At 44.9% G+C, this 27,421-nt stretch overlaps 2 protein-coding genes across 3 annotated transcripts in view; both read left to right on the top strand.

The window, feature by feature from the left end:
- The window catches only part of LOC110524486 (importin-13), a 53,942-nt gene extending 38,470 nt beyond the window's left edge, over positions 1 to 15,472 (top strand). Inside the window, exons 15-24 of one of the 2 annotated variants that reach the window (XM_036978289.2) lie at positions 2,770 to 2,922; positions 3,019 to 3,099; positions 3,225 to 3,362; positions 3,478 to 3,574; positions 4,945 to 4,997; positions 8,094 to 8,160; positions 9,377 to 9,435; positions 10,004 to 10,093; positions 10,190 to 10,371; positions 10,471 to 15,472. In XM_036978289.2, the coding sequence (XP_036834184.1) occupies positions 2,770 to 2,922; positions 3,019 to 3,099; positions 3,225 to 3,362; positions 3,478 to 3,574; positions 4,945 to 4,997; positions 8,094 to 8,160; positions 9,377 to 9,435; positions 10,004 to 10,093; positions 10,190 to 10,371; positions 10,471 to 10,567 (1,017 nt within the window). In that variant the 3' untranslated portion in view covers positions 10,568 to 15,472. The remainder of the gene's footprint in view (positions 1 to 2,769; positions 2,923 to 3,018; positions 3,100 to 3,224; positions 3,363 to 3,477; positions 3,575 to 4,944; positions 4,998 to 8,093; positions 8,161 to 9,376; positions 9,436 to 10,003; positions 10,094 to 10,189; positions 10,372 to 10,470) is intronic. The other variant, XM_090235822.1, reaches the window with a different exon arrangement.
- Positions 15,473 to 15,560: 88 nt separating this feature from the next.
- On the top strand, positions 15,561 to 27,379 carry pfas (phosphoribosylformylglycinamidine synthase). Its single transcript, XM_021604183.3, has 25 exons — positions 15,561 to 15,736; positions 17,093 to 17,215; positions 18,686 to 18,821; positions 18,936 to 19,041; positions 19,147 to 19,345; positions 20,498 to 20,603; positions 20,714 to 20,854; positions 20,967 to 21,091; positions 21,212 to 21,340; positions 21,546 to 21,683; positions 21,881 to 22,009; positions 22,166 to 22,396; positions 22,484 to 22,707; positions 22,814 to 23,056; positions 23,262 to 23,492; positions 23,734 to 23,914; positions 23,999 to 24,082; positions 24,239 to 24,394; positions 24,621 to 24,740; positions 24,898 to 25,043; positions 25,456 to 25,755; positions 25,855 to 25,969; positions 26,046 to 26,198; positions 26,351 to 26,491; positions 26,630 to 27,379. Exons 2-25 carry the CDS (start codon positions 17,095 to 17,097, stop codon positions 26,941 to 26,943), a joined length of 3,969 nt encoding a protein of 1,322 aa, XP_021459858.3. The 5' UTR covers positions 15,561 to 15,736; positions 17,093 to 17,094; the 3' UTR covers positions 26,944 to 27,379.
- Positions 27,380 to 27,421: the final 42 nt, after the last annotated feature.

Below are 27,421 nucleotides of genomic sequence, written 5' to 3'. Positions count from 1 at the left end.
CTAAGGATGATGTTAAAGAGTTTTAGTATAGCCAATTGGAATTTGTTGTCTGTATATATTATCATTACATTGAGGATACCATCAACACACGCCTTGGGTTGGAGGATTTTTATTTTGTCCTGTAGTTCATTCAAGGTAATTGGAGAATCCAATGGGTTCTGGTAGTCTTTAATAGTTGATTCTAAGATTTGTATTTGATCATGTATATGTTTTTGCTGTTTGTTCTTTGTTATAGAGACAAAAAGATTGGAGAAGTGGTTTACCCATATATCAAAATTTTGGATAGATAGTTCTTCATGTTGTTGTTTGTGTAGTGTTTTCCAATTTTCCCAGAAGTGGTTAGTCTATGGATTATTCAATTACATTGAGCTTTCTGTTTTAAATTTTTAGATTTGATAGGGAAGCTGAGAGGTCAAATATACTATTAAGGTTTTCTACTGCCAGGTTTACACCTTCACTATCACAGTAGAACGTTTTGTCCAGGAAGTTGTCTAAAAGGGATTGAATTTGTTGTCTAATTGTTTTTTGGTTGGTTTCCACACTACATTCCTTCCATCTATAGCATTTCTTAATATTACTCAGTTCCTTTGGCTTTGATGCCTCATGATTGAGTATTGCACTGTTCAAGTAGTGTGTGATTTTGCTGTGATCTGATAGAGGGGTGTCAGTGGGCTGCCTGTGAACGCTCTGAGAGAGTCTGGGTTGAGGTCAGTGATAAAGTAGGCTACAGTACTACTGCCAAGAGATGAGCTATAGGTGTACCAACCATTGGGAGTACCCTAGACGCCTACCATTGACTATGGATTTGCCCAGCATGCAACAGACCTGCAGGAGTTGTGACCCTTTTTTGTTGGTTATGTTTTCATAGTTGTGCCTAGGGGGGGGGCATATGGGGGAGGGAATGCTGTCACCTCCTCTCTGCCTCTCCTCTCGCTGCCGGTCACACTCCCTCTCTGCCTCTCCTCTCGCTGCCGGTCTCACTCCCTCTCTGCCTCTCCTCTCGCTGCCGGTCTCACTCCCTCTCTGCCTCTCCTCTCGCTGCCGGTCTCACTCCCTCTCTGCCTCTCCTCTCGCTGCCGGTCTCACTCCCTCTCTGCCTCTCCTCTCGCTGCCGGTCTCACTCCCTCTCTGCCTCTCCTCTCGCTGCCGGTCTCACTCCCTCTCTGCCTCTCCTCTCGCTGCCGGTCTCACTCCCTCTCTGCCTCTCCTCTCGCTGCCGGTCTCACTCCCTCTCTGCCTCTCCTCTCGCTGCCGGTCTCACTCCCTCTCTGCCTCTCCTCTCGCTGCCGGTCTCACTCCCTCTCTGCCTCTCCTCTCGCTGCCGGTCTCACTCCCTCTCTGCCTCTCCTCTCGCTGCCGGTCTCACTCCCTCTCTGCCTCTCCTCTCGCTGCCGGTCTCACTCCCTCTCTGCCTCTCCTCTCGCTGCCGGTCTCACTCTCTCTATCTCTCCTCTCGCTGCCGGTCTCACTCTCTCTATGCCTCTCCTCTCGCTGCCAGTCTCTCGTTCTCCTCTCTCCTCTCGCTGCCGGTCTCACTCTCTCTATGCCTCTCCTCTCGCTGCCAGTCTCTCTCGTTCTCCTCTCTCCTCTCGCTGCCTGTCTCACTCTCTCTCGCTCTCTTCTCTGCATGTCCTCTCGCTGCCTGACTCTCTCTCTCTCCTCTGCCTTCTTTCTCCTCTCTGCCTGTCTCTCTCTGCTTGTCTCTCTCTCTCCTCTCTGCCTCTTGCTGCCTCTCCTCTCGCTGCCTCTATTCTCGCTGCCTCTCCATTCCCTGCCTCTCTCTCTCTCCTCTCGCTGCCTCTCTCTCTCCTCTCGCTGCCTCTCTCTCTCTCCTCTCTGCCTCTCCTCTCGCTGTCTCTCGCCTCTGCCTCTCCTCTCGCTGTCTTTCTCCTCTGCCTCCTCTCGCTCTCCACTCTGCCTCTCCTTCTCTTGCTGCCTCTCTCACGCTGCCTCTCTCCTTTCTCTGCCTCTCTCGCTATCTTTCTCTCTGCCTCTCTCGCTATCTTTCTCTCTGCCTCCTCTCGCTGTCTCTCTGCTCTGCCTCTCTGCCTCTGCTCTTGCTGCCTGTCTCTTTCTCTCCCTCTCTCTCCCTTTCTACCTGTCTGGTTGTGTGATTTATAGCCATGACGTCAGACTAGGGAATCAGGTTGTCTGTGCAGCCTGACAAACACTGGCACCTTGAGGCAAGAGATGAAACTGCACATCCACTATATTGTAAGCTACAGTACAACCATTGTCTGTTTTTATGCATTTAGGGTGGCATTCTTACTTAAGATCTGGACACTCGACTCAAATTTTACACCCATTGACGTCAGTGAATGATTTGGGTATAAGTCCAAGTTGCACACACCTATCTCAACTCTGAAGTGTGTGTGTGTGTTCAGTAGCAACATTGCTCATTAAGCGAAGGGAGTCAGCCCAGCTGCATTACACCTCCCTTGTACGCCACAGTTCCGTTGTCATGGATACAGAGCGGTGATTAAATCGGTACTAACAAAGCTTTAATTAGTGTTGTCACCCTGGAGAGCGTGTGTCTGAAATCTGCAGAAAGAAGAAGCCATCAACTGACTGACCCAAAATCATCTCTTCTCTCTTTCACTTCTTTAGAAGAAGTTCTGTCCTTTTCACTTCATCCCTCTCTTTCATGTTCTTTAACGGTCTCTCTTTTTGTTTCACTTGTTAAGACATGGCAAATCTTGTTTGTCTGTCTCCCTGAAGCTAATGACTGACTTTCTCGTCTTTCTCTCCCTCCCTCATCCCTCTCTCCAGCCCAACCCGTCCAATAAACTAGCGATAATCCACATCCTGGGTCTGTTATCTAATCTCTTCACTACGCTGGACATCAGCAAGCAGGAGGACGAATCAGGAGAGGGCACAGCGCCACCTGTCAAAACAGCCCCGCCACCACCAGGACCTAACCCGGTGAGAGACATCACCATCAACACCCAGGCACACGCCAACTCAGTGGGAGTGTTTAGCGTTGTCTAGGTTACTCAAACTAACCGGTGTGTGTTCTAGGTGGTGGTGGTCCTACAGCAGGTCTTTGCTCTCATTCAGACGGTCCTCAGCAAGTGGCTCAACGACTCTCAGGTGGTGGAGGTGAGACAAGCACACACTGGACAGACCTATAGTGATGTTTTAATATCTGAAGCATAAAAAAATCTGACCTGAATAAGCTGAAAATGAACAGTTTCACTCTCCCCTATTTCCCTCCCTCCTCCCAGGCCGTGTGTGCTATCTTTGAGAAGTCGGTGAGGACTCTCCTCCATGACTTTGCCCCCATGGTGTCTCAGCTCAGTGAGATGCTAGGACAGATGTACAGTACCATACCACAAGCTTCAGCACTGGACCTCACACGACAGGTACACACACACACACGCTTGAACACACTCACGCCAATACAATACATACGCATCAGAGGCACACACACACAAACACCTTAACCAGTGTGAAACCATCTGTGGTTGTATTTGACAGATGGTCCATATATTTGCCAGTGAGACGGACAACTTCCCTCCCATCAAGGCTCTATTTGAGCTGGTTACCTCGGTAACACTCTCCATCTTCCAGCAAGGTAGGGGGTCCTGCAGGGGAGGGGTGTGAAAAATGTCTGTTTTTCTTTTGGGTGATTTTGATTGACAGGAAACCTGCACACACCTGCTTTCAGCAGCAGAGGAAATACAATGGATGCATCTCAGTAGTCTAAAGTCCTTGTCTCCTCTCCTTGGAGCTGGACAGTTGAAAACACCTATTGCATCATATTGCAGTATTTTTAGATGAGTGCAGATGAAGGGGAGGCAATGAGGAGAGGAAGTCACGTTAGATTATTGATATGCATCCTCTGTCCTCCTGTGCTGCTATGGAGAATTAGAAAAGAAAAAGCATTAGAAGGAAGTTCTGTTTTTCACATTGACATTATCCAGTGGTGGTTATCTGAATACTGTCCAGCCCTCTCTTCTCCCTTTTTAGTTGTCCTCTCATTCCCTACTCCCCCTCTTCTGCTTTGACTGTGTTTGATTGATAATGGCTGCCTCTCCTGCTTTCTTGAACTTTCTTTCTGAGCAGGTGACCTTAAATGTTATACTGTGGCCTGTATCTTATACAGTATGGTGCAACGTTACATAACATCACAGAATGTTGTTGCAGAACAACGTTCATATAGAAATGTATTGTGTAGAATAGACAGCCCTCTCGGTTTTACAGAACGGAATTGTGTGTGCTCTATACATTGCATTTCTATCTGGGTTGCACCCCACTGAATAAGCCTGTAAGGTTGGGGCTTGTTTGGAGTCTGGGAACAGTGAAGGGGATGGTTGCCTCCCAAGTGTTCACCTTTTGGGGGGTGGGTGGGGGTAGGGGTCAGGGGTTCTATTGACCCAATCCCAAATCGACCCCCAGCCCCTACCCCCTTGGCACATGGATGGTTGTAAGCCACACAGAAAAATATCATATTTCCTATCGTATGACATTGCAAGCCCCTAGGGTGTATAGTCTAGGAGAGATGCATAGGGGCTAGTCCAGGGGAAGGGGGTAGAGGCAAGGGGTTGATTTGGGACTGGACGCCCCTTTTTCTCTGAAGCGTCACAGAGGTGCCTCCTGGGTTCCCCACTCCAAACCCACTTTTGTTATTTTTAGGTTTGTTCCTTCTCTCGTTACTACTTTCTTTTTTATCTCCAAATGGAACCCATGTTTTCTCTCTCTACCTGTTTTCTGTTCGTTCAACCGCTCCTGTTTTTCTGAGACTCTTCCAAAGCTTCACACGCCCCTCCTCCCTCTCTCTCCCCCTTTGTTTGTTCTTTACTCACGTGTGACAATTATTTCAATGAGATCTTTTATGTTCTCTTTTCTTTCCACATGACTGTTGAATCGGTTGAGTTGCTGTTTGTATATTATTATTATTATTCTCTTTATGATTTGTTAAGTTTCATCTTTATTATATTTTAGGACCCAGGGATCATCCTGATATTGTTGATTCATTTATGCAACTCCAAGCTCAGGTGTGTTTTTGGTTTCTTATTTCATTCACTTTGGGTTTCTCAATCTCTCTCTCTGTCTCTCTCGCTGTCTCTCTCTCTCTGTCTCTCTCTTGCTGTGTCTCTCGCTGTCTCTCTCTTGCTGTGTCTCTCTCCGTCTCTCGCTGTCTCTCTCTCTCTGTCTCTCTCTCGCTGTGTCTCTCGCTGTCTCTCTCTCTCTGTCTCTCTCTCGCTGTGTCTCTCGCTGTCTCTCTCTCCGTCTCTCGCTGTCTCTCTCTCTCTGTCTCTGTCTCTCTCTCTGTCTCTTTGTCCCTCTCGCTTGTTCTCTCTCTCTCTCTCTCTCTCTTGTTATCTCTAGCTCTCTTTCTTCTCTCTTTCTGTTTGTTTAAAAAGGGTCCTAGGGCGACCCATCATAATGGCAGGGCAGAGAATGGACAGTAGGTGGCGCTATTGAAGGACCGACTGTCTTCTTCAATACTCAGGGCTCTAACCAGAAGCTACACCTTTGTCTGAAGATGAGGGAGTTCGGTTCAGAGTTCACCAAGGTCATGTCCAGTAGGCAAAAAACAAGAGATTGTTTTGAAAGGAGGAGGGACAAACTGAACGTGTCCAATAAGAAACATTTTCATGTTCAGTTGTCCTACTGAACACGACCCTGGGATGTAGTTCTAGAGGTCGACCGATTATGATTTTTCAACGCCGATACCGATTTTTATTTTGAATAATAATTGTAATAATGACAATTACAACAATACTGAATGAACACTTATTTTAACTTAATATAATACATCAAAATCAATTTTGCCTCAAATAAATAATGAAACATGTTCAATTTGGTTTAAATAATGCAAAAACAAAGTGTTGGAGAAGAAAGTAAAAGTGCAATATGTGCCATGTAAGAAAGCTAAGTTCCTTGCTCAGAACATGAGAACATATGAAAGCTGGTGGTTCCTTTTAACATGAGTCTTCAATATTCCCAGGAAATAAGTTTTAGGTTGTAGTTATTATAGGACTATTTCTCTCTGCGATTTGTATTTCATATACCTTTGACTATTGGATGTTCTTATAGGCACTTTAGTATTGCCAGTGTAACAGCATAGCTTCCGTCCCTCTCCTCGCACCTACCTGGGCTCGAACCAGGAACACAACAGCCACCCTCGAAGCATCGTTACCCATCGCCCCACAAAAGCCGCGGCCCTTGCTAAGCAAGGGGAACAACTACTCCAAGTCTCAGAGCAGGTGACATTTGAAACGCTATTAGCGCGCACCCCGATAACTAGCTAGCCTTTTCACATCGGTTACACCAGCCTAATCTCGGGAGTTGATAGGCTTGAAGTCATAAACAGCGCAATGCTTGAAGCATTGCGAAAGGCTGCTGGCAAAACTCAGGAAATGCTTATGAGCCTGCTGGTGCCTACCATCGCTCAGTCAGACTCCTCCTACAAATCATAGACCTAATTATAACATAATAACACACATAAATACGAGCCTTAGGTCATTAATATGGTCGAATCCATAAACTATCATCTAGAAAAACAAAAAGTTTATTATTTCAGTGAAATACGGAACCGTTCCGTATTTTATCTAACGGTGTTATCCATAAGTCAAAATATTGCTGTTACATTGTACAACCTTCACTGTTATGTCATAATAATGTCATAATTACGTAACGAGCCAGGCAGCCCAAACTGTTGCAAATACCCTGACTCTGTCCTTTTTTGCGAATGCGCACCGCATCAATTATATGCAACGCAGGACACGCTAGATAAACTAGTAATATCATCAACCATGTGTAGTTAACTAGTGATTATGATTGATTGTTTTTTATAAGATAAGTTTAATGCTAGCTAGCAACTTACCTTGGCTTCTTACTGTATTCGCATAACAGGCAGGCTCCTCTTGGAATGCAATGTAAAGCAGGTGGTTAGAGCGTTGGACTAGTTAACCGTAAGGTTGCAAGATTGAATTCCCGAGTTGACAAGGTAAAAATCTGCCGTTCTGCCCCTGAACAGGCAGTTAACCCACTGTTCCTAGGCCGTCATTGAAAATAAGAATGTGTTCTTAACTGACTTGCCTAGTTAAATAAAGGTGTAAAAAAAAAAAAAAAAAAAAACGGCCAAATCGGTGTCCAAAAATACAGATTTCCGATTGTTATGAAAACTTGAAATCGGCCCTAATTAATCGGCCATTCCGATTAATTGGTCTACCTCTATGTAGTTCCCAGTGACCTCACTGGTTAGAATCCCAGAGCCACGCCCCTTTTCTGATGTAATTCCAGCCCAGTGCCAATCAAAGCCCAAATGAATTAATATTCCATTAATTAATCAATTCAGGCGAATTGGTTGCCCTCTTTTATTTTATTTTTGTCTTCCTTCTACATTCTTCTTCCTTTAATCTTTGGATAGATCTGATCTCCTCTCCTCTTCCCTCTGTCCCCCTCTCCTCCTCCATCCTGAATGAGTTACTTACAGTATCAGTTGTATTTATCCGTACATGTACTTTACTTACTTATGTTGCATATTCAATCCAACCAGGCCAAAAAAGGGATGAAAAAATAGTGTATCAGAATGAAATTGATACAAAAGCTACAGAACCATCATTGCCTTTAGTTTGACTTAAGTTTGGAATAATTTTCTATTTTTGTTTTTCTCCAGTTTGTTTGCCGAGTTTGCATTGGAGCAGAGTTGTGTACTTACTCTATGAATGGTAGTTTGTCGTAGGGAGAGTGGAGTAGTCTAGCCTGGTAGCTTCATCTGTTTACCTGCTATAGACAACTCCTTTAGCCCAACTCACATTAACTCCCCCTCAAGGATTTAAAAACATTGGATTGGTGTAAGAAACACTTTGTCTACACCAATCCAATGCTGTTAAATCCCAGATGGGTAGTGAACGAGATCACACATCAGGGAGAATCAGAATTTGCCTCTTGTTGTTCAGCTCGGACAACTAGTTGTTCCTGACCTTGTGGGTAAACAGCTGAACATGGCAATGACAAAGGAGTTGTCTAAAGCAGACAGTTCTGTCTACGAGGCTAGAAGAGTGGTGGTGGGGGGGTGTACCCATGGAGTAGGGGCACAGACTCCTGCCCTGTGTCATGCCTCTGTCTGCCTCCTACTGTAGGCCCTCAAACGGAAGCCAGATCTCTTCTTGTCTGAGAGTCTTGACGTGAAAGCTGTGTTCCATTGTGGTAAGTGTGTGTCTCTTTGCTTCCAACAAGCACACTGATCATTGTGTGTGTGTTTCCGCGTCCCTTTTAACACGCACACTGTAAAACTCTTAGTGTTTAAAGGTCAACTGCCCCTTAGAACCAACTTCTCTGGATTTAAATGGCCTATGTGGCATGGATGTGAGTTAGAAACATTCATTCGAGTGTCAAAATTGACTTCAAAGTGTAAATCGGATACATTTGAAAATAAAGTCAGTCTCGTCTAAAACTGAATTTTGTAAGGGAGTTTGTCACGAGTTACTGGAGGGTTTACGATCATGTTCACTTGCCCAGTGCTCACTAACACGAGAGAAGCAGCTGTGCTAATTAAGCACGCGCTCTATCCAATCACAGCATCCAGAACCTCCAGACAGTGAGACAGACCTGTCCTTTATGCAGCGAATCAGACTGATGTTTGATAGTGTTAATCACGCAAGTCTGCCACTTTTGGGGCAAAATTAGAATTGAGACGATCAGAGCACACTTGTATCATAACTGCAACCTGTCGATATTCCAAAATCCATTTGCGAGCATCTTGTGTCCCCCGCGACCTGCTTTGTAACATGATTCTCTATGAAACACTGCCAGATAGACACACTCTGGTAATAGGGAGAAAGTTGTAAAAAACACAACAGCACTGAAGTACACGCATTGCCACTCGCCTGTGGTGAACACAGAGTTGGAACTTAGCTAGCAAGTGATTTTGGGCACTGATGAACAATGTGTAGCTTGTGCTTTATTTACGATAGTTTCACAGCTTGCAGATTATGAAGTTGTAGACATGCTATCGTTCTCCGAAAAAAAGTTACTTGCGAAAAACTGCACCAAACACCTTAGCGAGATGTAAAATTGACCAAGATCTCCTCTGCAAAAACTTCTAAATGAATTACAGATTTCTTGATTTATCTTAGATTAATTCTGACAATTGATAGGAATTTTGAGGAAGACGCTATGTTGTTGCTACGCTGACTCAGGAGGGACAAACAACAGTACCTGCCAGGGTAGGAGATAATAACACACCCAGATCAAACCACACCACCAAGACCACTCTCGTTTGTCTTCAGTCATGGCCACTTAATGAGCAATCTTTCAAACGAGGCCAAATCAGGAAGTGCAGTCGCCCTTTAAATAGTTTAAATAGTATAGCTTTTGTATTTTTATGTTTATTTAATGCCCCCCTGTCCGCTCTCTCCTGTAGGAGTACTGTCACTCAAATTCCCAGAGGCTCCAACAGTGAAGTCTACCTGTTTGTTCTTTGTGAGTATACACACACACACACGCCCCTCTGTATTTATTTGGACAGTAAAGCTAAACATTTTTTTATTTTGCTCTATACTCTAGCATTTTGGATTTGAGATCAAATGTATTTTAGTAAAGAATGTCACCTTGTATTGTATGAGAGTATTTTAATATCTGTTTTGCTTTTTAGAAATGAAAGAACTTCATGTACAGTAAACTGCAAATGCATCCAACAAGTTTGTAGTCACAAGCTTGATGTAGTCATTACGTGTTAGGAATATGGTACCAAATACTAAACTTTTGACTACATTAATACACCATAAGTGAATATGTCCAAATACTTATGACACCTTCAAATGGGGGGACTAGATATGCAGGAAAATACCCTCAAATAAAAGGTGACATTCTGGACTTTTGCCTAATTTGATAAACTCCAAAATGTTGGGGTATAGTGCCAAGGTTTTAGCTTTACTGTCCAAAACAATACAGAGGGAACTGTATGTTTTTGGTTAACCAAGGTGGATCTTGTTGAAATGTATTCTTAGTTTTGTGGTTCTCTCTGATTGTCCCTGTGTGTGTGCCATAGACTGAGTTGTTGCCCCGTTGCTCAGATGTGCCCCCAGTGGCCAGAGTGGTGCAGGAGGATGGAAAACTACTGCTGCAGGCTGTACTAGAGGTAAACCTACATGCATCCTCGCTAATGTATTTTAGATGTCCTACTGTATACTGAAACATATCACCTTATTGACTGGTCTTTCCTCTCTCTCTCCAGGCAATCGGGGGAGGTTCATCTCGTAGTCTGATGGACCAGTTTGCTGAGGTGCTGTTCAGTCTCAATAAGCACTGTTTCCCTCTTCTCACTGTGTGGCTGAAAGAGGTGCTGCAGACAGCAGGCTTCCCCTCCACTAGGGTCACCACAGAACAGAAGGACACCTTCACCCAACAGATACTCAGGTACCACACACACGTACTTGCTCACTCACCTAGGCAATGCTGCTGTTAGCTTTTCTTTCTGTGTCTGACCCCATCTCTCTCCTCCCGCTCTCCCTCTAGAGAGCGAGTCAATAAGCGGAGGGTGAAGGACATAGTAAAGGAGTTTACACTAGTCTGCAGAGGGCTTCACGGGACCGAGTACGCCGCTGAATACTGACCCTGACCTTGCCACGACTTCCCCAGGCTGGATGCCACGGTACCACAGTACCCACAAACCCCTCAACACTGGAGTTTTCCTTGGACGATTGAAACTAGACCCTCCCCCTAGAACAGAAAACAGCTCCCCATACAGGCCAACCATTGGACAAATGGTGCTCTATCACACCACTCAACGGTCTGACGAAGGCTCCTCTCCTTCTTTCCTCTCTTTCCCCCTGTCTCTCTTTCTCCTTCCCTTTTGTGACTTCAACTCCCAGCATGCCCTCTCTTCACCCTCTTTCTCTCCTTTCTCTCTCTGTTGTTGGATTGGGATCATCTGTGGCTCAGAGGCTGTTTCCCTGCTGTTTCCTGGTTGTTTAGCATCTGAGATGATAGTGGTACTGTACCTGCTGTCCGTAGCTAGCTAGTTTACCTTTGTATCTTTGGAAAGAAAACTAAATAAATATACATTACCAGTCAAAAGTTTGGACACACCAACTCATTCAAGTTTTTCTTTATTTTTACTATTTTCTGCATTGTAGATTAATAATGAAGACATCAAAACTATGAAATAACACACATATAGAATTATCTAGTAACCAAAAAAGTGTTAACCAAATCAAAATATATTTTATATTTGAGATTCTTCAAAGTAGCCACCCTTTGCGTTGATGACAAATTTGCACACTCTTGGCATTCTCTCAACCAGCTTCACCTGTAATGCTTTTCCAAAAGTCTTGAAGGAGTTCCCACATGCTGAGTACTTGTTGGCTGCTTTTCCTTCACTCTGCGATCCAACTCATCCCAAACCATCTCAATTGAGTTGAGGTTGGGTGATTGTGGAGGCCAGGTCATCTTATGCAGCACTCCATCACTCTTCTTCTTGGTCAAATAGCCCTTACACAGCCTGGAGGTGTGTTGGGTTATTGTTCTGTTGAAAAACAAATTATAGTCCCACTAAGCGCAAACCAGATGGGATGGCGTATTGCTGCAAAAAGAAGAAGAAGAAGAAACGTTCAAAGTTCTTGATGTTTCTGTTTGACTGACCTTCATGTCTTAAAGTAATGGACTGTTGTTTCTCTTTGCTTATTTGAGCTGTTCTTGCCATAATATGGACTTGGTCTTTTACCAAATAGGGCTATCTTCTGTATACCTTGTCACAACACAACTGATTGGCTCAAACGCATTAAGAAGGAAAGAAATTCCACAAATGAATTTTTAACAAGGCACACCTGTAAAATTGAAATGCATTCCAGGTGACTACCTCGTGAAGCTGGTTGAAAGAATGCCAAGAGTGTGCAAAGCTGTCATCAAGGCAAAGGGTAGCTACTTTGAAGAATCTCAAATATATTACATTTTTTAAATACTTTTTTGGTTACTACATGAGTCCATGTGTGTTATCTTAGTTTGTTTTCACTATTATTCTACAATGTAGAAAATAGTATATAAAAAAACCTTGAATAAGTAGGTGTCCAAACCTTTGACTGGTACTGTGTTTGTGTGTGTATGTGTGTATGTATATATATATATATATATATAATATATATATATATATACACGTATACGCATACATACATACAGTTGAAGTCGGAAGTTTACATACACCTTAGCCAAATACATTTAACCGCAGTTTTTCACAATTCCTGACATGTAATCCTAGTAAAAAAATCCCTGTTTTAGGTCAGTTAGGATCACCACTTTATTTTAAGAATGTGAAATGTCAGAATAATAGAGAGAGTGATTTATTTCAGCTTTTGTTTCTTTCATCACATTCCCAGTGGGTCAGAAGTTTATGTACACTCAATTGGTATTTGGTAGCATTGCCTTTAAATTGTTTAACTTGGGTCAAACGTTTCGGTTAGCCTTCCACAAGCTTCCCACAATAAGTTGGGTGAATTTCTGCCCATTCCTCCTGACAGAGCTGGTGTAAATAAGTCAGGTTTGTAGGCCTCTTTTCTCGCACCCTCTTTTTCAGTTCTGCCCACATTTTCTATGGGATTGAGGTCAGGGCTTTGTAATGGCCACTCCAATACCTTGACTTTGTTGTCCTTAAGCCATTTCTCCACAACGTTGGAAGTATGCTTGGGGTCATTGTCCATTTGGAAGACCCATTTGCGACCAAGCTTTAACTTCCCGACTGATGTCTTGATGTTGCTTCAATATATCCACATAATTATCCTTTCTCATGACGCCATCTATTTTGTGAAGGGCACCAGTCCCTCCTGCAGCAAAGCAGCTCCACAACATGAGGCTGCCACCCCCGTGCTTCACTGTTGGGATGGTGTTCTTCGGCTTGCAAGCCTCCCCCTTTTTCCTCCAAACATAACGATGGTCATTATGGCCAAACAGTTCTATTTTTGTTTCATCAGACCAGAAGGCATTTCTTCTTCAAAAAAGTATGATCTTTGTCCCCATGTGCAGTTGCAAACTGTAGTCTGGCTCTTTTATGGTGGTTTTGGAGCATTGGCTTCTTCCTTGCTGAGCGTCCTTTCAGGTTATGCCGATATAGGACTTGTTTTACTGTGGATATAGATACTTTTGTACCTGTTTCCTCCAGCATCTTCACAAGGTCCTTTGCTGCTGTTCTGGGATTGATTTGCACTTTTCGCACCAAAGTACGTTCATCTCTAGGAGACAGAACACGTCTCCTTCCTGAGCGGTATGACGGCTATGTGGTCCCATGGTGTTTATACTTGCGTACTATTGTTTTAACAGTTGAACATGGTACCTTCAGGCGTTTGGAAATTGCTCCCAAGGATGAACCAGACTTGTGGAGGTCTACAATTTTTTTTTCTGAGGTCTTGGCTGATATCTTTTGATTTTCCCATGATGTCAAGCAAAGAGGCACTGAGTTTGAAGGTAGGCCTTGAAATACATCCACAGGTACACCTCCAATTGACTCAAGAGATGTCAATTAGCCTATCAGAAGCTTCTAAAACCATGACATCCTTTTCTGGAATCTTCCAAGCTGTTTAAAGGCACAGTCAACTTAGTGTATGTAAACTTCTGACCCACTAGAATTGTGATATAGTGACTTATAATTGAAATAATCTGTCTGTAAACGATTGTTGGAAAAATTACTTGTCATGCACAAAGTCCTTAACCGACTTACCAAAACTATAGTTTGCTAACAAGAAGTGGAGTGTTTGAAAATCTAGTTTTAATGACTCCAACCCAAGTGTATGTAAACTTCATATATATATTTATATATACACACACACACACACACACACACACACACACACATCTATATAACGAAACAAAGGGGGTGCCAGTCCTGCTGCAAAACAGGAAGAGAGAGGGACCAATGACGGAACAGGATTCTGTGGACTGACATATTAACAGCATACTGTATACCATACAACACCGACTCACGCTCCCCAAAACTCTTACGTTTGCCAAAATTATTGTTGAATGTCATGTGAACTAGTCTAATTTGATTTTGATATTTGCCTTTATGGGGAATTATGTGCCGATTGAAGGTTGAACCACTGACCAACTAGACTAAAGCAGAGGATTATACTGTCTGCTGTCCTGCCCCTGTCCTGCGCTACACACACACACACACACACACACACAACTGTAGTTTCCTTAAGAGTCTAGAATGTCCAATGATCGATCAATGAGGAGGGAGAAGAGGTGACAGAGAGTGATGCAGAGGTTGGTGAGATGAGTGTTGTGAGGGGGGGGGGGGGGGGAAATAGATGAGGGTGTGTTGTCCTATCTGTGGACTGTACAGTCACTGTAGTCGTGCAACTCGATTAATCATGTTGTGTGTGTAGGGGAGTGTGTGCAGTGTTGATGCAGTGTGCATGAGTGTGAGCAAATGTCTGCCTCCCCGCTTGTTGAGTGCACTTATATCGGACCTTCATCACTTTCTCCTACCAAACACAGACACCCCCTCCCCTTTTAAACACAGATCCCGTCCCTCCATTTGACACTCTCTTAGTCCTCCCCTACATACAGTACATATACTGAGTACTCCACTTAAATGTTCTCTGCTCACAACACACAAGAACTGCAACAGTCCACTAACCTCCATATTTCCTGGATTGACTGACCAGTCTTAACCATTGACTAGATGAACTCATTCGTATGATCTATAAACCAGTAGAACAAACTACACACCGTACTGCTCTTAACCAGTGCTTGTCAACAAGCAACCTGAGTCCTATCACCCAACCGGGTGTCTTCCTAGAATGAGACTGAGAGGGGTAGTCAGTGATGTCATAAAGATTATTCAGGAAGTGTATTTGCAGTTGGAGACTGATGGAATGGAACTCTTCTCTGTGAATGGAATTGAGACTGCGTCTGAAATGACTTCATGAAAATAGATGGAAATCAGAGAATAGGGTACCATTTAGGATGGATGAAACGATTGGAGCAGCTGGCTCCCATGTGTACTTCCTGCTTCCTTATGACATCACCTCTGTCCAATCCCTCTTTGTGTCACTAGGTGCCTGCAGACATGTAGCATGTGTGTGTTTTTGGGGTACGGGGTGGGGTTGGGTGGGTGGTTTTTGGGAGATTATGAAATACTGTGAGTGTGACGCTGTGAGATAATGCTCTGGGTACAAGTTGGCCATTAGATAAAGATCTAGGATCCGCTTACCCTCAGTGGGTCCTCAATTTAACCATTATGGACTGAAGATGCAAGACTGACTTCGGATCAGTGTCTAGGGTTGACTTCATCCTACGGTCAAGGGAACTGTCTGAGAGTATGTTTGTCACTGACAAAGAGAGAGGAGGAGGAGGAGGGTTGGAGCAGGGATGAAATGTACATTGTTTCTTTTTTGTACCATGTTTTAATTTATTAAATATATCTGATGGCAAGTCGTGTTTGTGTGTGTGTGCGCGGGCGCGCGCACTTCCTACTGGCCAGTATGTTAGGTCTGTGTTGCCTATAATAAACACAGAAAGAAAATCAGTAATATGGCACCAAGCTGTATTCATTTATCATTTTCATGGGCTTCTTCCTAATTTTCACAAAGGGAATTACAAACGTTTAAAAGAAAATGTACAATCAGGATCATACCAAAAGTTTACAACAGAAGCACGCATGCGTCGTCTTCTCATCGTGGGTGTGTGGTGGCGAGTTTGGTGCGCCCTCACACACGTGGGGTGCTCTTCAATTTGTGGTCTCTGCGGATCAGCCATTCAGAAGAATAGCTACTTTTGGGCTTGGAAGGTAAGCAGCCTTTTGCTAAGAATGTTTTCTGTATTTTACTTGTTGTAGCTAACTACTAGCTAGGGAACTATTCGTATTGAATTATCCAGCTAGCTGATTAATTAAAGCTAGCTAGCTAACGTTACTGTAGCTAGCAACTTTGTAAGTAACTTACCTTACGCTTTCAAAGTTTAGATTTGATGCCGTGTTATATCTTGTGCACGATCTATTGTTGCAGGAAGTAAACTCATGTGCCACGTTCTCTTACTAGTTCGTTTTTTGCCTAAACGATCAAATCCGAGTTTGATTATTATTTTATTTTGTTAGATACTTAGCTAACCAAATTGATTACAATATCGCTGGCTAAATTGCTATCATATCTAACAAAGCATTATTTTGATATGGAGGACACTTCTTTATCAGCTAACGAAATAGCCCTGCTAGAGCCCGAGCTGCATGCCTTGTGATGCAACACGCAAATAATAAAGTTGACCCATGTCCTGACTGTGATTACTTAATGAATGCACTGTATAGAGAGGAGTGGGGTTGGAATCGGCCTCATGATCCATATCCACTTAGCTACCATATCCACTTAGCTACCCTCGTTCTACTCTGTATTTCTGTCAAGCACACATCCTCTAACCTAGTAACAGTTGGGGCAGATTTTTCAATTTATTTTACCTTTATTTAACTAGGCAAGTCAGTTAAGAACAAATTCTTATTTTCAATTACGGCCTAGGAACAGTGGGTTAACTGCCTGCTGTCAGCTCGGGGGTTTGAACTTGAAATATTCCGGTTACTAGTCCAACGCTCTAACCACTAGGCTACCCTGCATAGAAAATGACTGCAAGTTTAGCTGAACAACTAGGCTGCCTTGTCTCAGCACTATATTCATACGTGAAAGTATCAGTGGACCTCAAATGCTACAGTAAACATTCCTTTGAGGGTGAGAGCATTGAGACATCTTTAGAACCCAAAGTGCAGTGTGTACCAACCCACACCGATAAGCCAGCAGTTAGGCTACACTGACAGACACGTATTTGATCTCGCTCCAATATGTATGTTTGTATAATTTCCTGTGTTTAGCTGACAGACTGACTACAGTGTCACAAAAATACAACATACTCTGTTCTGGCTGCAGAGTTGACCTCTGTCCAGGGCATAATCAGGTCAAAGGTCAACACAGGGACAGATCTGGAGTCGGTCCTTATAGATTATTGATTGATTATAATGATTGTGTTGGATTTAAAGATGGGTAGTGTTAAATTACTCTTTTGTCATGTGGTCTCCAACATGTGCATGGTAACATATGTATTATGTCACCATTGGGTTTTGGGAAGAAAAAAAACAATTATCCACTCATCTCCCCTTCTCTAGTTATGGCAGTAGTGAGGTTCTACAGTAAGGAGGCTGAGAGGGGGTGTGTCTTACAGACTGCTGCTCAGCTTCACCCCCAGCTGTCAATCACCAGTGAGCTCTGCTACAATGTCGAGCTGACAGGTGAGTGTGTTTGTGCATAATGTATATGAGTGAAAGATGCACCCAAATTGTTCAGGCAAGTAAGAAATACATGCGCTCATGCTATCCGGAAGGCCAAAGTTAGTTACTTTAAGGAGCAGTTCTCTCTGTGGGTTTAACCCCAAGAAGTTCTGGACAATGGTGAAAGAACTGGAGAATAAACCATCCTCACAGCTACCCTTTCCCCTAATGTTCATGATGTGTTTGTTCCTGCCAAACTAACCCTGATTCAGATGACCATCCTACCCATGCTAGATTACAGAGATGTATCTTAAAATAGTTTAGATACACCAACTCATTCAAGGGGTTTTCTTTATTATTTTTTAAAACTATTGTCTACATTGTAGAATAATACTGAAGACATGAAAACATTGAAATAACACATGGAATCATGTAGTAACCGAAAAGGTGTTAAACAAATCAAAATATATTTTATATTTGTGATTCTTCAAAGTAGCCACCCTTTGCCTTGATGGCAGCTTTGCTCACTCTTGACATTCTCTCAACCAGCTTCACCTGGACTGTTTTTCCAAAAGTCCTGAAGGAGTTCCAAAATATGCTGAGCACTTGTTGGCTGCTTTTCCTTCACTCTGCGGTCCAACTCATCCCAAACCATCTCAATTGTTTAACACTTTTTGGTTACTACATGGTTCCATGTGTTATTTCATAGTTTGCCTAAACTATTATTCTACAGTGTAGAAAATAAAAACCCTTAAATAAGATGAGTAGGTGTGTCCAAACCTTGACAGGTAAGGGTGCTCTCGAGCAGTTAGCTGTTCTTTACTATTCGGCCATCAGATTTGCCACCAATGCTCCTTAAAGGACACATCACTGCACTCTATACTCCTCTGTAAACTCTCTGTATACCCAAATCAAGACCCACTGGTTAATTCTTATTAAAAAAAGAAACTCTTAGACCTCAACCCTCCCTAGCTGAGAGATCTACTGCAACCCTCATCCTCCACATACAACATCTCTTCTGCCAGTCTGCCAGTCTGTTAAAGGTCCCCAAAGCGCGCACATCCCTGGGTCTCTTTCAGTTCGCTGCAGCTAGCGACTGGACAGTTTTATCTCTCTCTTATCTCTATCCAAAGACTCAATCATGGACACTTACTGACAGTTGTGGCTGCTTCGCGTGATGTGTTGTTGTCTACCCTTTTTCCCTTTGTGCTGTTGTCTGTTCCTAACAACGTTTCTACCATGTTTGTGCTGCTGCTGTGTTGTTGCCATTCTGTGTTGTCTTAGGTCTCTCTGTGTTGTGTTGTTATTTTTACTTTTTATTTTTATCCCCTGTCCCTGCAAGAGGCCTTTTGCCTCCTGGTAGGCCGTCATTATAAATATGAATTTGTTCTTAACTGACTTCCTAGTTAAATGAAGAGGGGGGAAAAAGTGTCTTCAGTGAATTTTAGGCTCTCTAATTCTCTCCTCATATCCCTCCCCTTACTCCCCTAGGTGCTGAGTCTCTGAGTGTAGAGCAGAGGGAGGTGCTGCTGTGGCTGTTCCGCCCCACTCTGCAGACAGAACAGCTGTCTGACACACCATACCTGACAGAGGGAGAGGCAGGAACACTAGTGGAGATCGGACCTAGGTACACACACACACACACACACACACTCAGACACACACACACAAATTGATTTGAAATGCTCAAATCAACCCTTGCGCCCCACTATAAATGTTTTGTTTGTGCTGCCCCCTGTAGGTTGAACTTTTCAACAGCATGGTCCACTAACGCTGTGTCCATCTGTCAAAGTGCTGGACTGACCAACGTCACCAGAGTGGAGCTGTCCAGAAGATTGCTGATACAAGTACACAAATACAGACGCACACAATTTAGGTGCAGTTCAGGCTGCCATGTTGCACAAGGGGACAAATGGATCAATTCTAACTTTCCTGTCCCTTTCTCTCGCCAGCCCAAGGATGGACAGAGTGAGAAAGTGTTGGATGGAGAAGTGGAGAGACTGGTCAGCAGTCTCTATGACAGTATGACTGAGTGTGTTTACACACATCCCATCTCCTCCTTCACTGTGGCAACCAAACCACAGGAAGTGTTTGAGGTAGACATCCTGGAGAAAGGACGTGCTGCCCTGGAGACTGCTAACGATGAGCTGGGTAAGTACCACCTGTTAATGTTAGATATCTCATCAGGTCTTCGATTGGTTCCTTCCTGTCTACCGTTCTTTCTTTTCTCGCTCTTCTTATGTCGGCTATCTCTTGTTGTCCTCTCTAACCTTTCCTTTTCCCTCCCCCTCTCTTTCACCAGTCCTTCCCCTTATGTGGATAGGCCTACTTTGTCACATGACATATAATCTAATGACATAGATGGTTGAAGTCACAGGACTGACAGTGTCATTGATTAGCTTGTGTCTGTAATTACACTAAGGCACACTTTGTGTGTTTGTGTAATTAGATTAAAGCATGCTCTGTGAGCAGTGATTTAACTGTTTGCAATATCAGTGTGTGATAAATTCAATCCCTCATACTTTGAGGGGCCTGTGGAGTTTGACTGAATAGTAAACTCACCCACATGAACAGCCTTCCCTTGATCACTGTTAAAGCTCAAAGCTGGGACCGAGAGACTGAAAAACAGCTTCTATCTCAAGGCCATCAGACTGTTAAACAGCCACCACTAACATTGAGTGGCTGCTGCCAACACACTGACTCAACTCCAGCCACTTTAATAATGGGAATTGATGGGAAATGATGTAAATATATCACTAGCCACTTTAAACAATGCTACCTTATATAATGTTACTTACCCTACATTATTCATCTCATATGCATACGTATATACTGTACTCTATATCATCGACTGTATCCTTATGTAATACATGTATCACTAGCCACTTTAACTATGCCACTTTGTTTACATACTCATCTCATATGTATATACTGTACTCGATACCATCTACTGTATCTTGCCTATGCTGCTCTGTACCATCACTCATTCATATATCCTTATGTACATATTCTTTATCCCCTTACACTGTGTACAAGACAGTAGTTTTGGAATTGTTAGTTAGATTACTTGTTGGTTATTACTGCATTGTCGGAACTAGAAGCACAAGCATTTCGCTACACTCGCATTAACATCTGCTAACCATGTGTATGTGACAAATAAAATTTGATTTGATTTGTTAGTTTCTCATTTTTAGAATTGTGTGAATGTGAACCGCCTTGAGGACGTGAGCTCCCTGTTTCATCTGATGTGTTTCATTGTTGATCCAAATAACATATTCAAGTGTGTGTGTGTGTGTGGTGTAGGTCTGGCCTTCGACTCGTGGGATCTGGACTACTACACGTCATTGTTCCAGAGAGTGAAGAGGAACCCTACCAGTGTGGAGTGTTTCGACCTTGCCCAGTCCAACAGGTAGGTGTGTTTTGTTGATGGTGTACTCTTTAATCTTCCTTTGTTTTATTTGTGTTTTGCTTCTGGGGGTAACTTTTTGCATTTCCTGTCTCTGTGCCGCCCTCCCTCAGTGAGCACAGTCGTCATTGGTTCTTCCGGGGACGTATGGTGATTGATGGACATGAGCAGAAGGACACTCTGTTTAGCCTCATCATGGACACCCAGCGTCATAGCAACCAGAACAACGTAATCCAGTTCTGTGACAACAGCAGGTAGGAGAGATGGTGTATGGAAGGACGCTTTTACAATATGTCACACGGCGGGATTTTGTTTCCTTTCCACATTTTACAATTCCATAGTGTGTGTGTGTTTGTGTTTGTGTAGTGGCATAAAGGGGATGGAAGTGGAATGTGTGTACCCCAGAGACCCATGTCAGGCCAGTGCCTACGAGTTGAGACTCTCTGAAAGACATGTCATCTTCACTGCGGAGACTCACAACTTCCCTACTGGTGAGAACATGCACACACCCACACATCCAGGCCAGGAGCGTGTTATAGTTCTTTTATACATATATTTACACCTTTTTGAAATCCCTCTCCCTGCCTTCCTTCTCCTTTATTTAACCCCAGGTGTAGCTCCGTTCAGTGGTGCCACCACGGGGACAGGAGGACGTATCAGAGATGTGCAGAGTGCTGGGCAGGGCGGGCATGTCGTCGCTGGCACCGCCGGATACTGCTTTGGCAACCTCCACATACCTGGTGAGTGTCTGGAGAGATGTCTGTCTGTACCTGCCGCTGTCTGTCGTGAGGATCATGGAAATGGCAGGAAACCTTGCATGAGTTAAAGATGTCCATCTCCCCCATCCTCCTCCTCTCTCCCCCATCCTCCTCCTCTCTCCCCCATCCTCCTCCTCTCTCCCCCATCCTTCTCCCCTCTCCCCCTATCCTTCTCCTCTCTCCCCAGGTTACAGCCTGCCATGGGAGTGTAAGGGGGAGGGGTGGGAGTACCCCCCCAGCTTTGCCCCTCCCCTGCAGGTGGTCATCGGAGCCAGTGATGGAGCGTCAGACTACGGCAACAAGTTTGGAGAACCAGTCCTGGCAGGTCCAGACACGAACGATGGAAACAACAGCAGCATCTGAAATCTCACCCTATTCCTTATATAGTGCTGCTGCAGTACTTCAATAGTAGTGCACTATATAGGGAATAGGGTTCCATTTCAGACTTAACCGGCCTGGAGTATGACATGTTTTTTGGAGTTGAAACCACAGGAGGTTAACTTGCTTTCGGTCTCCATCTAGGCTTTGCTCGGTCCTTCGGCATGCGACTGGCCAGTGGGGAGAGGAGAGAGTGGATCAAGCCAATCATGTTCAGCGGTGGGCTGGGCTGCATCGAAGATGCACATGTGAAGAAGGAGCAGGCAGAGAAAGGTTAGATCTTTGGTTGGAGCTGATTGGTGTATGGTTAGTGGTAAAGTTGGGGTCAACACGTGGAAATCGACTAGGTCATTTATTGACATTGGCATTAATTCTATGTTTAAAATAACCCTGTCTGTAAAAACCGTTACTTGTGCTGCTGTTTGTCAGGAATGGAGGTGGTGAAGATCGGGGGTCCGGTGTACAGGATCGGAGTGGGAGGAGGGGCTGCCTCCTCTATCCAGGTGCAGGGTGATAACTCCAGTGCCAGAGACCTGGGGGCGGTGCAGAGAGGAGATGCTGAGATGGAACAGAAGATGAACCGGGCACTCAGGGCCTGTCTGGAGAGAGCAGGAGGAAACCCCATTTGTAGTATACATGACCAGGGGGCAGGGGGAAATGGTAAGAAGAGAGTGTGTGACGAAGCTGAAGAACGGAAGTCTTGAGTTGGGATTGGTTGTGTGTTGGATTAATGTAGTTGTTTTGTAGGTAACGTGTTGAAGGAGCTGTGTGAGCCGGCGGGAGCTGTGATCTACTGCAGCAGGTTTAAGAGAGGAGACCCCACCCTCAGTGTGTTGGAGCTATGGGGGGCGGAGTACCAGGAGAGCAACGCCATGCTCATCCGCCAGTCAGATCGCTCCTTCCTGGAGAGGGTGTGTCAGAGGGAGAAGTGCCCCGTTGACTTTGTTGGAAACATCACTGGAGATGGAAAGGTGAAGATGGGGAGGAATCACAACTGAATCACATTTCTGTCATTTTACCACACACCTTTCCTTTGGGGTGTGAGTGATTTTGACAATGGTCTCTCTCCATGTGTAGATAGTGCTTGTGGATGATGTGGGTGGTGGTGAAGGAGAGGACCAGACAGACAGAGGGCGCTGTCCTGTAGACCTCCACCTGGACTGGGTGCTGGGGAAGATGCCCCAGAAGGACTTTGTCATGGAGAGGATGACAACTGACCTCAAGCCTCTGTCTCTTCCCACTGGGCTGGGTGTAAGAGACGCCCTGGACAGAGTCCTACGCCTGCCCGCCGTCGCCTCCAAACGCTACCTAACTAACAAGGTGTGTGTGTGTGTTTTAGAGATTTCACTATCTCAGTAATGTTTTACCCTCACGTTAAAAACATTACAAACAGTAAATTAAGGCTGTTAGGTTTAGTAAATAACATGTTTTTGTAGAGAGAAAAGCTCTGAGTTCATTTTGTATTCTCTCTCTGTCTCACTACCTTAATCTGTCTCTCTCTTCTGTATCTCCATCCCTTTCTCAGGTGGACCGGTCCGTTACGGGTCTGGTTGCCCAGCAACAGTGCGTTGGTCCTCTCCACACCCCATTGGCTGATGTTGCTGTCGTCTCTCTGTCTCCATTCGGCCTGAAAGGGGCGGCGACCGCAATCGGGGAACAACCAATCAAAGGTCTCGTTTCGCCGGGGGCGGGAGCTCGCATGGCTGTGGGGGAAGCGCTGACTAATCTGGTGTTTGCTGAAGTCACAGCCCTGAAGGTAATAGAATATAACGGCACGGTTAGAATCACAGCCCTGAAGGTAATAGAATATAACGGCACGGTTAGAATCACAGCCCTGACAGGAACAGAAAGTTATAGGCATGCAATGACCACAGCAGAGAGAATTAGGGTGCAATGGCATTGACCACAGTCAGAGCCCTTCAGAAAGACCGAAAACAAACTTTTAGCGAACATCAGCACCAGTCTCTCTGTGCTAAGTGCTGAGTGTGTGTTCTCAGGATGTAAAGTGCAGTGGTAACTGGATGTGGGCGGCAAAGCTCCCTGGTGAAGGGGCATGTCTCTGGGAGGCGTGTCAGGCCATGTGTGATGTCATGGGTCAGCTGGGCGTGGCCATCGACGGAGGGAAAGACTCACTGAGCATGGCTGCTAGAGTTGGGACAGAGACTGTCAAAGCACCAGGTACTTTGTTTGTGTGTTTAGGGCACTATGTGTGTTTTGGGGGACAGGCAGTGTGTGTTGTGTATAAATCTGCTCTTTCTCTAGGTGCTCTGGTCATCTCTGTGTATGCTGTGTGTCCCGACATCACGGCTACTGTTACCCCTGACCTGGAGAACCCTGACGGCCAAGGTTTGCTACTCCCGCATACACGCGCACACACACACACATGATTGAACAGACACATACACACTGCACATCACAATATTGACACAGCTCAACATTTAAACCTGTTCCTGAGTTGATTTCCACACACATACGCACACCTCTAACATTCTTCCTCTCCAGGTGTGTTGCTGTGGGTTCCAGTGACTCCAGGTCACTACAGACTGGGAGGGTCAGCTCTGGCCCAGTGTTACGGTCAGTTAGGTGACCATTCACCTGACCTCGACCACCCGGAGCTACTGACTGCCTGCTTCAATACCACACAGATCCTGCTACATGGTCAGTCACACTTTACATCAGTATGGCTTATATACTGTCACTGTTCTGTCTGTTGAGTGTATCATACCAGTGTATTCTAGTCGGTAGTGTATCATACCAGTGTATTCTAGTCGGTAGTGTATCATACCGGTGTATTCTAGTCGGTAGTGTATCATACCAGTGTATTATAGTCGGTAGTGTATCATACCAGTGTATTCTAGTCGGTAGTGTGTTATGCGTGTTGCAGACCGCCTGCTGAGTGCAGGACATGACATCAGCGACGGAGGGCTCATTTCCTGTCTGCTGGAGATGGCGTTCGCAGGGAATCGTGGGATAGAGGTGGACCTGCCCTCTCTGGGTGCTGGAGGTCAGTAGAACAGAACATTCTATAACTGTATTTAAACCCCTCAGAGGTAAGGAAGATATCAATATGCAATATATACAACACAGATCTCTCTCTTACCCTTCCTACCTCTATGTACCCTTCCTCTCCCCTTTCTGTCCCTCCCCCACTCTTCCTATAGTCCTGGAGGTGTTATTCAGTGAGGAGTTGGGCTTGGTAGTGGAGGTGTGTGAGAGGGACATAGAGAATGTGTGTCAGAGGTACACTCACGCTGGACTACAGTGTCACCGCATCGGAACCACCCAAGGCTTCGGACCAGAGTCCATGGTGAGACTGACACACTATTTATATCACTATTGTTTGTCTTGGATGGTCATATAGGGCAGAATCCTATGTTAGATACTTGATCAATAAGGCCCGAGGGGGTGTGGCAGGTATATGGCCAATATTCCACGGCTAAGGGCTGTTCTTAAGCATGACGCAACATGGAGAGTCTTATTGCTATTATAAACTGGTTAGCAACGTAATTAGAGCAGTAAAAATACATGTTTTTGTCATACCCGTGGTATTATGGTCTGATATACCACGGCTGTCAGCCAATCAGCATTCAGGGCTCGAAATACCCAGTTTATAATATAGAATTGAGCACTTGACTCAAACTCACATAAATCATGCATTGATGTCAATGCTTTTTGGGGGATGTTGTTTATTTTTGTTAACATTGTTCTTCCTGTCTCAGGTCAAAGTTCATGTGGACGGACAGGAAGTGCTGAGCGACCGTCTGCCCAGCCTCCGGGCGTTGTGGGAAGGCACCAGTTTCCAGCTTGAACGCCTGCAGGCCAATCAGCTATGTGTACAGCAGGAAGAGGAGGGGCTAGCCACACGCACACAGCCCTACTTCAAACTCACCTTTGATCCCATGGAGAAACCCAGCAATAACGGTCTTGGTGCAAGCCAGCCTCGCGTGGCTGTGGTCAGAGAGGAGGGCAGCAATGGAGACAGAGAGATGGCCGTCTCTCTCTACATGGCTGGCTTTGAGGTACCGAGCACACATACACATACACACACACACACACACACACACAGGCATACATACACACACCTAATTTGTTTGCGACCCCTCTCTCTCTGGGTCTAGGTATGGGATGTGACCATGCAGGACCTGTGTTCAGGCTCTTTAACTCTAGACATCTTCAAGGCTCTGGTGTTTGTAGGAGGATTCAGCTATGCAGACGTCCTGGGCTCAGCTAAAGGTATGCACACACAGACCGTATGTACACATACACACGCATATTCTCTTTAACCCTGTGTGTATCTGTCTCCTGATAGGCTGGGCTGCCACAGTGACCTATAACCCCCGGGCCAGAGCGGAATTTGAGCAATTCCGGCGTCGTGACGATACGCTGAGTCTGGGTGTTTGCAACGGCTGTCAGCTCCTAGCCCTGCTGGGATGGGTCGGGGAGAGGGAGGAGGGAGGAGGTGGTAGGCAAACTGTTTGGCTTTGGTGTCTACTTATTACAGTTTCTTCCCAGAGAGAGATTTACCAAGACAACGATTCATTTGAAGACTGTCTTTTGAGTACTGTTCACTCAGACAGTCCCACTCACCCTCTTGCTGTGTGTTTGTCTCTGCAGAGTCTGATGTGGTCCTGACCCATAACCAATCCGGCAGGTTTGAGTCGCGGTTCATCAGTGTAGGGATCAAGGCCTCTCCTTCAGTCTGGCTCCGGGGCATGGAGGGCTCTGCCCTAGGCGTCTGGGTGGCTCATGGGGAAGGTACAATCTCTTAAAATAATCTTCAGCCTATCTAACTTAAGACAGCTATTGCAAATTTCTACATTGACATGATAAATGTTGACAATGATGCACAAACGCCAAGGGTCATTCAACTCTCCATCTTCTCCATCTCTCCAGGTCTGGTTCAGTTCCGTTCCCCCCAGGTTCAGCAGCGTATCATCTCCTCCGGCCTCGCCCCCCTCCGTTACCTGGATGACACGGGTGCACCCACTGAGGTGTATCCCCAGAACCCAAACGGCTCTCCCCAGGGCCTAGCGGGGCTGACCTCCAGGGATGGGCGCCACCTGGCCATGATGCCCCACCCGGAGCGCTGTACCTTTGGCTGGCAGTGGCCATGGGCCCCCAGGGAGCTCCAGAGCTCCCTCAGCACCACCTCTCCCTGGCTACGCATGTTTACTAACGCTGCTGCCTGGTGTAGTCATCAACAGTGAGGGAGCTAGACAACACAGCTCTTTCGCACTGTAGTCCAACTGTGGAAATCAAAATTTGACTTCCCCACACCACATGTTATTCACTGTTCTGTTTTAACTGAACACTTACGCTGCTGAAATCAGTCTTTATGTTATTGGTACTTAAAATAGTATTTTCTCAAACTGAAAAGTATTTGCATTCCAGAGAATCAATGCTGAAATAAAGCCCACCAATCACTGCACCATGGTCAAAAGTATCTGATCAATCACTTGAGCTGTCTTTAACATTCCGAAGGTCACGCTACTACTAACAGATAGTTTGATTGGTTCTCTGTTTATCACTGATACTGTTCAATTATATTGAACATTTTGTAATTTACTGACAAATTTCCAAACGGTTTATGAACTGTTATTTTTCTATCAAACTGAGAACTAATTAAATACATTTAATACAAAATGTGGAGATGGAATAATTGATTCAAGGATTAGGTGTAGTTTA

This window comes from Oncorhynchus mykiss, chromosome 5, assembly GCF_057628025.1.
Source record: "Oncorhynchus mykiss isolate SJ-2025 chromosome 5, ASM5762802v1, whole genome shotgun sequence".
Classification (NCBI taxonomy): Eukaryota; Metazoa; Chordata; class Actinopteri; order Salmoniformes; family Salmonidae; genus Oncorhynchus; species Oncorhynchus mykiss.
Note: the sequence above shows the minus strand (reverse complement) of the source record. Positions and strands in the feature narration are given on the sequence as shown.